Source organism: Pollachius pollachius (assembly GCF_949987615.1).
Source record: "Pollachius pollachius genome assembly, chromosome: 5".
In the NCBI taxonomy this organism is placed as follows: domain Eukaryota; kingdom Metazoa; phylum Chordata; class Actinopteri; order Gadiformes; family Gadidae; genus Pollachius; species Pollachius pollachius.
The window spans coordinates 3977240-3987239 of record NC_136938.1 but is presented as its reverse complement, the minus strand read 5'-3'; the positions used below and the strand labels follow the sequence as shown (position 1 = coordinate 3987239).

General features: G+C 46.0%; 1 protein-coding gene across 8 annotated transcripts in view; it reads right to left on the bottom strand.

Moving 5' to 3' along the window:
* The window catches only part of celf6 (CUGBP Elav-like family member 6), a gene marked incomplete at both ends in the record, with an annotated part of 132237 nt that overhangs the window by 15731 nt on the left and 106506 nt on the right, over positions 1–10000 (bottom strand). For all 8 annotated transcript variants that reach the window (XM_079737326.1, XM_079737327.1, XM_079737320.1 and 5 more), the window contains one exon: positions 6532–6611. In XM_079737326.1, coding sequence (XP_079593452.1) covers positions 6532–6611 — 80 coding nt within the window. The remainder of the gene's footprint in view (positions 1–6531; positions 6612–10000) is intronic.

The following is a 10000-nucleotide window of genomic DNA, read 5'->3' as shown; positions in this document are numbered from 1 at the left end:
GGCAGGACAGAAGGACAGCAGCAGCCAGGGGCCAGTCGGGATATGATTAGCAAGATCATAAAAGCAATGACACCGGGACAGAGAAAGGACTCCTGATCACAGCCGGCATTCACGGTGCGTCCCGTCCCCACAAGGTCACCGGGAACTCACGCTTTGATTCGGATCGCTCCCCCCTCTCTCTTGTTTGAAAAGGACTGAATAACCGTAGTGTGTCATTGAGTGGACGGGTGGATGAACGGATGAATAAATAAATACAATTTCAGAAAGAGGACAGAAAGCAATATGCGATAAGTAATCTTCTGATGTGATTTGCGTGCATATGAGTGTGTCTCTGTGCGTCGCGGCAGCCTTCAGGCACGTGTGTGTGGGTGTGTCTGTGCCAGTGTTTGTCCTTCTACCCAGACCCAGCCCAAAAGCAAGGCTTTCACTCATAGACAGCCTTCAGAAACAGAACTATTACAACTGACAATCTGAGGAACTCGAATATGTCTGGACAAGAGGGAAAGAATGAAAAACAGAAAGACAGAAAGAAAGAAAGAAAGAAAGAAAGAAAGAAAGAAAGAAAGAAAGAAAGAAAGAAAGAAAGAAAGAAAGGAAGAAAGAAAGGAAGAAGAATGACAGAAAGAAATAAAGAACAGAAGAAAGAAAGGAAGAAGAAAGACAAAGACAGAAAAAAATAATAGGTGAAAGAAAGGAAGAAAAACAGAAAGAAAGAAAGAAAGAAAGAAAGAAAGAAAGAAAGAAAGAAAGAAAGAAAGAAAGAAAGACAGAAAGAAAGAATGAAAGAAATGCCTGGTGAGAAAGAAATACAAAGAAAGAAACCAAAAGGGTCTTGGTCCATCCAGCGATATGCCATAGCCCTTCATAAACATTACAATAACACCTCTGTGTGAATGTGCTGTCTGCAGATAAGAGCACAGTGGGAGTGCCGAGACTATAGTCAGTAATCAGCTGGACTCCAGGGAAAGGCTTCTACAACAGGATTCTATCAGAACCGGACAGCATCCTACCTCAGGCCAAGGGTGGGCCCCATCTGCAGCCTCCCAAGATGCCAATTCAATTAGCTCAATCAATACGGCCAAAGACCGCCTCACAAAATTACATGTTTTTTCTTATTCTCATTCTAATTTCCTTCCCCCCGACGCCCCCCCAACGTCTTGACATTGCTAAAGTCCTTCCCAACTTTACGGGGGCACAGAAGGACGGAGAGGGGGTTTAATGAGACCAAGAACTGAGCAAATATCTCCTTGCAGCCAACGCGGCGTGCCAGCCTCCCACGGCCCGGCAGAGGCTGGCATTTAGATCACATTGGTTCTCTTTGTTGTATCTGTTGTATTCCTCCACTCATTTGGTACCTCATGAAGAATGCATGTTGAGCGGCGCGGCCGGGAGAGCCCGCGGCGGTCTGCTCCCACTGCATAATGTCCCGAGCCGCGCTGGGCCGTGGCGGGCCTGCCTCCCTCTCTCCCCCGGCCTTGTTCTGCCTCCGACCTGACGGCTGGAAGAGCCGGGGCTGGAAAACCAGCGATCAGTGGCGTTCCCATCGTGACCAATCAGAAAGCACCCGTTCTTCTCTGTCACAACATCCTCCTAGTTAACGCCACTGCTTGGCCAGGCCTTCATCATTCATGGCACGGCCGTATGAATGTAATATAGCGGCATAAATATGCATGCGGAACACAGGATTGGCATTGCTGCATCGGAATATCCTGCTGTCAAAATGGCGTGTTTCGTTTCCTCCCGAATCTGATGAGGGCTGATGCAGTCTGACTGGAGGTGGAACCCAATTGGACAAAACGCATTTGAGGGTTCAGGTCCCAGGAGTATCCCAAAGACTCCTTCATTTCCTTCCCTTTCTCTTCCCCTTTCCCTCTTCCCTACAAGCAGGAGTAATACAGTGTCCGGGTAATGACAGAACAGGTGGTGGAGAGACAATAGACGGAGAGACAATGGCATGCAAAGCAGAACCCCTTCCTCGCTGGTGGCAGAATCACAAGCCGACAAACAAACCAAATAATGCCCCGCATGGGTGCCACACCTGGAGAGAAAATGAATTTGCTGGATTTGATAAGGGCCACCAGGGAGCCTTCAGTTTTGACAGGTACAACTAAGGAATTTGTCACAGGTTCAAAAACTAATCTAATTTCTCCCAACAACACACTTGACTTGAGGAAGGCTCACATATTGGATTTTCTTATACGGCACAACATGCGATGGGAGAAAACACACAACAGTAATTGAAGGATTAGAATTGAACGCCGCCAGTGGAAGGGATTTACGCTTTTATCTGTGCTTTACTGTGATACAAAGACAGTGGTGTTAAGTGTACAGTGAGGAGGTAAACAGACAGACAGTCATCTTTATCCTCTGAAGGGGCTTACAACTACATACTATTACAAGGCGCACATGGAGGGGACAAGGTCTCCTGGGAGAGAATACTAATAGGGAGCGAGCCGTTAATGTCTCCTTTGTATGTTGTTTCTATTATGTAATTCTACTCATCTATTTCTATTCATCTATTGTATTGGGTTATTTCCTCTTATTTTGTGGAAAAATATCAGAAAAAGGACATTTAGCAGACGCCTTATCCGATAACTGCATAAATTCTAAGCAAGGGTAGGCCTCAGTGGGAAAGGAACCCCCAACCCAGGCAGTGTTAATGCCCTGCTCACCGGTTGAGCTGCCCAGGACCACAGCATCGGAATCAAACTTCAGATCAGCCACTAACGAGGTCAAGGGACATCAGGGAAGGAATTCATTAGTTTAACCGTATGCACTGGGTGGAATAGTAGGCTGAAACCTTGATTTTGATGCGGGTTAAGACTTAAATCTTTGAGCAGCAACATTGACACCAAGTTTGACCGATGGGGTCCTCATTAGCCGGGGATCGACCATGTTGTAATGTCATTCATGATGGCATTCGCATGTTGTATTCGAAGACGCATTATCTCCATGGGTAGGGCTATTCAATATTTATATACAGCACTTAATACAAATGTACACATTTCAACGTGTTTCACTATGAAGGAGAGTGTGTCGGTCGCTACAACGTTTTGCCGATGGTTGCGCTTCGCACTTGTCAAGTGTTGCTTGTGTTGACATGCACTCTCGGCCGGTCTTAGCTCTCATTAATCCCATGCAGAAATATCACACACACATACATCAGAGACCAAGTCACACACACGCACATACGCGCACATACATAACCACACACACAAAAACACACACCCACAGGACCAAATACACACACATAAACACACACAAATACACACACAGGAACACACAAATACACAAACATACACACACACACATCAAAAACACATACACACATGCACATACACAAACACACTAACGCACTTATATATTGTCACTGCCACCGGTGTGTGCGCTGTCACAGAACACGACTATGTCTACAATGCTGTGGGTCTGTCTGTCTGCCCCCGGCTTGTCCATTTGAAGCGCTGCCACCCGGGCCCCTGGAGGGTTGAGCAGCTGAACCAGCAGGACGCCTGCTGGCGGCCACAACCCAAATCACCTGGGTTTGGATTATTCCTCAATTTCTGGGGCACCTGCAATGGCAAGGGCCATCAATTAGGGCCCCGCCCTGATCTAGCTCGCCCATGCCCTCCTCTAAGGGCCCCAGAACCCTTTAGCTTCATTAGGGCCCTCTCACTCTCAGCCTGGTGGGCATCTCAGCACTGCTGTTATTTATGGTTACGCACATGTGTCCCAGGTAACACAGATGCTGTGGAGCAAGCAAGGCACGAAGAGAGAGAGAGAGAGAGAGAGAGAGAGAGAGAGAGACACTGAGGAACCTCTTTAGTTCCAGGTTCATCTCCATACCACAGCTGGCCCCAGACAGTGAACGTAGAGTCCCATTCTCTGGTAGTCTGTTGTTGACGACATGTGGCAGCGTTATATCCAAATGAACTGCCCCGCCCTCCCTATGGCTGTGAATGGGAGCTCGGTTTAGGGAGCGGGGAACAGGTGCACTGAGAGTGGGATGGAGATATTGATGATTTAGATTATTAATGAACATTTGGATGGCTGTACTAGCGAGCTGTTTGGTGTTCCAAATGTTGTGCTGGACAGGTCCTCAGTAGCGCCCAGAGAGCTCAATGCATCCTGACATGCAGGTAAACGCGGCTAGCAGAGACAAAGACCCAGCAAAGGGGAAACAACATGTATTCAAACCGGAGCCCATTTGCCAGAAATTTGACAATGTCCTTGATTTAAATGAGTCATCAGAGTAAAAAGTATCATCGGTTGTGGCCGTGATGAAAACGCAATAACCAGTTTTTTCGGAAACGTTCGCTTGCCTGGGGACCGGGAGGAAACGACGTAGAGATGGTTGATTCAAAACACTTTTTTTTTGTTGGTGCCAGACGGCCACAACATCCGTCTGACTGTAACCCGTCACGTTTGCATACACTCACTACCTCTAATGCAAAATAAGGAGGCATCAAAAAGATGTGTAAATTACATCTGGCTTCCAGGACACTCGCTGGCAGCCAGGGAGAGTCTGTAAATATTTATTGCAGAACATCAGTGGAGTGTGTGAAGGTGTGGACGGCTGCCAGGCGTGAGTGAGTGCTTGTGTGTGCGCAGCTGTAGAGTACACAAATGCACACGCACGCGCACACACACAAACACACACACACACACACGCACGCACGCATGCACGCACGCACACACACACACACACACACACACACACACACACACACACACACAAACAGATTGTAATTGATCTTGTTTATTCCTCTCTCTTTCAAGCCAGATAGAAACATGCTCAATTTAATTAACTGCAGTTCAAAAGGAGATACAGGAAGTCCAATTAAAAATAAGACTTTGTATGTTTGTTGTAAGTTATGCTTAATGTTAGTGACGGAACACAGCAAGGATAACACCATGTGTCCAACACTTCATACAGCCAAACTAACCCTATCCAAGACGAAATCTCAGATGAAGCCTATTTGCTTTTTGCTGAACATTTTACAAGTGTGTTTGTGGATATCTTGCTGAAACAAGAAAATGACTTAATCAAAATGGAGGGAGCCAATGTAACAAGGGAACAAGGCCTAACAGTAACGGACGTCAAACCAAAACTAAAACCAAACCCTTAAGCAACTGCCATTAGCTTGCCATTATAAAAAGTCTAAATATTCAGCTGCCCATCGTACGGGATTAGCTTGTAAAAAATGCATAAACTCGAGCAGGACCAAATGAGCACCCAGTGCGCTTACAGATCTCCAATACTCCTGATTTCAGAGCTGAATATCCATTTCCCTCCAATGTCCTCATTTTAAAACTACAAGATGAAGTTCAAGAAGACCACGCAGCCATACCTTCCTCTTTCTGACCTCTCTTGAGTTGAATTCCGCTCTATATTCTCTGGGAGGGCTGGAAGGCCAGGCTAGGAGAAGGTCTAAACTCCGCTCTGTATTCTCTGGGAGGTCTAGTGGGCCGGGCCAGGGGAAGGTGCAAATTGCGGCGCTACAGTTGCAGCTGATGTGCTGTGACGCGGCACACGAGGAATCATCGATGCACAGTAGAACCCAGCGAGCGTCTGTGTACCGTTGCATTACGTCTCTTCTTTTGTTTCCACACTCCCAGGCTGTTTAAAAAGCGCTATATGTTTAAATCAGTGGTGTGGGTTTGTGAGTGTGTATGTGTGTTTGTGTGTGTGTGTGTGCGTGTTTTTTTTAGAAGCTGCATTTCTATGCAGTCCCATATTTCTTTCCTTGATTCTTATTGCATCATAGTGTTTGGTTTTCATGAGTCAGTACCCATGTATCATATGTGTTGTTGTGAGTCAATACCCATTTATAATACATGGTGTTTGTGAGTCAGTGCTCATGTAATATGCGTGGTGTTTGTGAGTCAGTGCCCATGTTTATTACGTGGTGTTTGTGAGTCAGTGTTCATGTATATTACGTGGTGTTTGTGAGTCAGTGCTCATGTTTTATGCATAGTGTTTGTGAGTCAGTGCTCATGTATTATAGGTGGTGTTTGTGAGTCAGTGCTCATGTATTATATGTGGTGTTTGTGAGTCAGTGTTCATGTATTATATGTGGTGTTTGTGAGTCAGTGCTCATGTTTTATACGTGGTGTTGGTGAGTCAGTTCCAATGTATTATACGTGGTGTTTGTGAGTAAGTACCCATGTATTATACGTGGTGTTTGTGAGTCAGTACCCATGTGTTATACTTGGTATTTGTAAGTCAGTGTTAATGTATTATACGTGGTGTTTGTGAGTCAGTGTTCATGTATTATACGTGGTGTTTGTGAGTCAGTGTTCATGTATTATACATTGTGTTTGCGATTCAGTGCTCATGTATTATGCGTGGTGTTTGTGAGTCAGTGTTCATGTATTATACGTGGTGTTTGTGAGTCAGTGTTCATGTATTATACATTGTGTTTGTGAGTCAGTGCTCATGTATTATACATTGTGTTTGTGAGTCAGTGCTCATGTACTATACTTGGTGTTTGTGTTCCAAGTGTGTATGAGGAATCAAAGCAGGGTACTCACAGGCATCGTCTGTCCACCATGCAAGCTGTTGATTGCTGCCTGCGCTTCTGCATGGCTGGAAAACTTCACAAAGGCACAGCCTGTGAGGAGGGAAAAATAGGAGAAAGGAAGGATAGGCAGAGAAGAGCAAGAGAAAGGTGAGGTGAAAACCGGGGGAGAGAGGCAGAGAGAGGAGAAACATCAGGGAGCTGGCCTGGAATATAACAAACAACAAAATGCATTCATTACCATTGTCTTCATGTTATCTGGCTCATATAATGTATTCTGCCATTTGTATTTTTGGTGCATAAGTCTGAATAAATCATTCTAATTGTAGTGCAGGCATTAGCTGAACAGACCATCCTGTCCCTCTCAAAAATGTAATCCCAGCCCCCCAAAATCCCTGAACCCCCACCCCTCTACCCCCACAGACTTGTTTGTGATTATTAATGTGTTTAATATTTACACATTGTGATTTGTGTGCAGTCACTCATAAAAGAGATTATGATGACAAAGGCATAGCATATTATAATCTGCCCATCTAACCGAATCTTTGCTCACGTATAATTTAGGAGAGGGGGGGCTTTGCTCAAGAGGTTTCCAAATCATTTCCAATCTGCTGTGTAGCGGGTGGAGGGAAAGGAAAACCAAACATAAAAATTGGCCCGGAGACAAAGGAGAGGGCTTGTTGCTCTTTGGTTTTTGCCTACATTAACATAACAAATAATGTATTTGAAAAAAAAGGCTTCATGGAGTACACATGCCTAACACGATTATTAGAACAATGTTTGCATCTGCATAAATATTGTAGACCATAAAAGAACGTTGCTCTCATGAATGCATGAAGAATTCGCAGTAAGGTTTCCATTAAAACCATAAACAAAAGTACAGAGTGCACGCACGTCTGAAAATCAGCAAAGCCAATATGACAAGAAGGTTTTGATCCAAATTAGCCTTTCTCTGTTGGTTCTTTTGGCTTTAATACTAAAGTGAACACAGAAACACACTGTGCCTGCCGACAGCTATGGCTGCTCTCTGTGAGCATGAGGAACGGGTGACACGCTGGGTGGATTAGCTGGCGGTTCAGAACAGAAAACATACATACATTTCAAACCTATGGGGGATTTGAACTCCAATTAGTCTTGACGGTAAACATTTGGAGGCAGAGAGGGAAGCGGCAGGATAAAACCTCACAGAGAGAGAGCGCATAAACCAGGGAGATATCAGGGGGGTGAGGAACCCAAAGACAAAACCGTGGCGCGGCGTGTACGGGGGCTCACCGCCGTGCCACCGAGGCTGATACCCTATTAAGACAGATTCAGCTGGAAGTGAACCGCGGTCATCTTCCAAATCGCCATTAAAATCTAACAGGAGCTATTTCTTTAAGCTGTATGGTCATTAAGGACGGCGCAAGGTATTCAGTTATGTGCTATTCTTATCCCTGCCTTCAGGTAGCTCATGTGTTAAGTCACGAAACGGCTAATTAACAAACTTCCTCGGATTAATTCTGCCCCTTTTTAGTATTAATTTACACAGGCCCAGTGTGTGCGTCGCAGGCAGAGAGCTCCGCCACCTCCTCTCTCTCTCGGCTCCTTAACAACCGCTGATCGACATTTATAATGCTTTCGACAAGCCAATTAGATTTGTTCATATACATTTATTCATCGTCTAACCCCCACAGGACACAAGATTATTCATTGAATTCACAAATCACTGAGAGGCAGAGACTGGGGAGGGAGTGAAGTTCCGGTGCTAACAGGAGGGCTTTTTTTTTCGGTTTCAAAATTGATAAAAATGGAGATTGCTTTATCCCGCAAAGACACAAACAATGTACGACAACAAATGAATAGATTGTGCCGCTCCATGAGAATAATACGTGAGATCTGATTCCAGGTTTGTTGAGAATTCTTTCTTGTGTTAGAAAACTGAAAAAGTACGAGGGCAGAATGTTTTCCATACGGTGGAACGGCCCTCGGAGCAGCGGAGGACTACAGAGGGGTCCCCATAAGTCACGGCGCGGCCTTTGATTCAGTCCCTGTGCCGCATCATCCTCTCCGCCCCTCTGATGTCCCTCTGATCAGACGCGGGAAAAAGGTCCACATTCATCCAACTTAAATGAGACTCCCTGCTGGGAAGCCGTTCAAAGAAAACTGTGCATCAGGTCTTTGAAGCAACAAAGGCGTTTAACCTTTTGTAGTTAAAAAAAAATAAGGAGCGGTTTGTTCTCGGGTTCCACTGTTTGTAATGTAGTTAAGGATTCTTTCTGCACGGGGAGAAGAACAACGCTGGTTGCCAGTGGTTTCGTTGGCCAACATAAGGAGTAGTGCGCGCTGCTGAGGATACATCTGCTGAACCGAGCCGAAGGGAGGCTCTGGCTGTCTCATGACGTAAACGTACACGTTTTTTGTCATCTCAAAGTGGTACGATCCTCAGAGCCCAGAGAGAGAGAGTCGGGGATCTAAAGCTGTTCCTGGCCTAGAATAGATGTGGGTCCAGGACCGCTTCTTAAAAACAAGACGGCAGCCTCATGAATTATTATTGGCGTTTGACTTTTTTCAGATTTGATGCCAGAGAACGAGGGGTAAAAAAAAAAAAGAGGAGGAGAAAAGAAGTGAAAGTGATTGCTCCGCTTTCATGCCAGAAGATCGCACTCCCTCCTGACTTCCCGAGGGAATAATGTGTACGCATGAATTCCGTCCCGCAGGATGGGCGACATTTATAACACAACTTAATTATGGACCTAAAAGCCGTCTCTCTATTATTCCTGACAATTCAGGGGCTCCATTCAACTCTGGCAGCAAGTGTTGCACTTTGAAAGCACTTTGAGGAGTGGCACCACAGAGAGACGGATGTTAAACTTCCCGGCCTTTTTATTGGGTGAAAGGGGGGCGGGGGGAGAGTCTCCAAGTGGCATACATTTACATCGAATGGGGACAAGGGGCTCCATCATGGAACAGATAGCACTGTCAATTTCAAGGTCTGTCTCATTCGAATTACGGGAGCCGCGTCCCGGGCGAGGCAGCGGCTGGCAAAATAATTTGCCGTAACGCTTTCTTAATGATGGCGCGCTACTATTGCACAGTGAGTGATAGGACCAGCCACGTGGAGACGGGACTGTTGTCTGCGGCGGGCGCGCGCGCACCCCACCACCACCCGCCCTCCTCCCCCCAACGGGTTTACGTCTGTGATCCCGGCAGAGAGCGAGGAGGAGGATATTCAGGGGGGACCCGAGATAAATAGCAACAAATGCTGGCAAGGCAGGGGGCATGGTAGATATTTGCATGTGTGTGTGTGTGTGTGTGTGTGTGTGTGTGTGTGTGTGTGTGTGTGTGTGTGTGTGTGTGTGTGTGTGTGTGTGTGTGTGTGTATCTGTGTGTCTGCATGTACGCGTGGGTATGTGGGTGTGTGTCTTTGTGTGTGTTGGCATGTGTTTGTACGCGTGTGTGGGCATAAATGTGTGTGTCTGCATGTGTGTGCCTGTGTGTGTGTG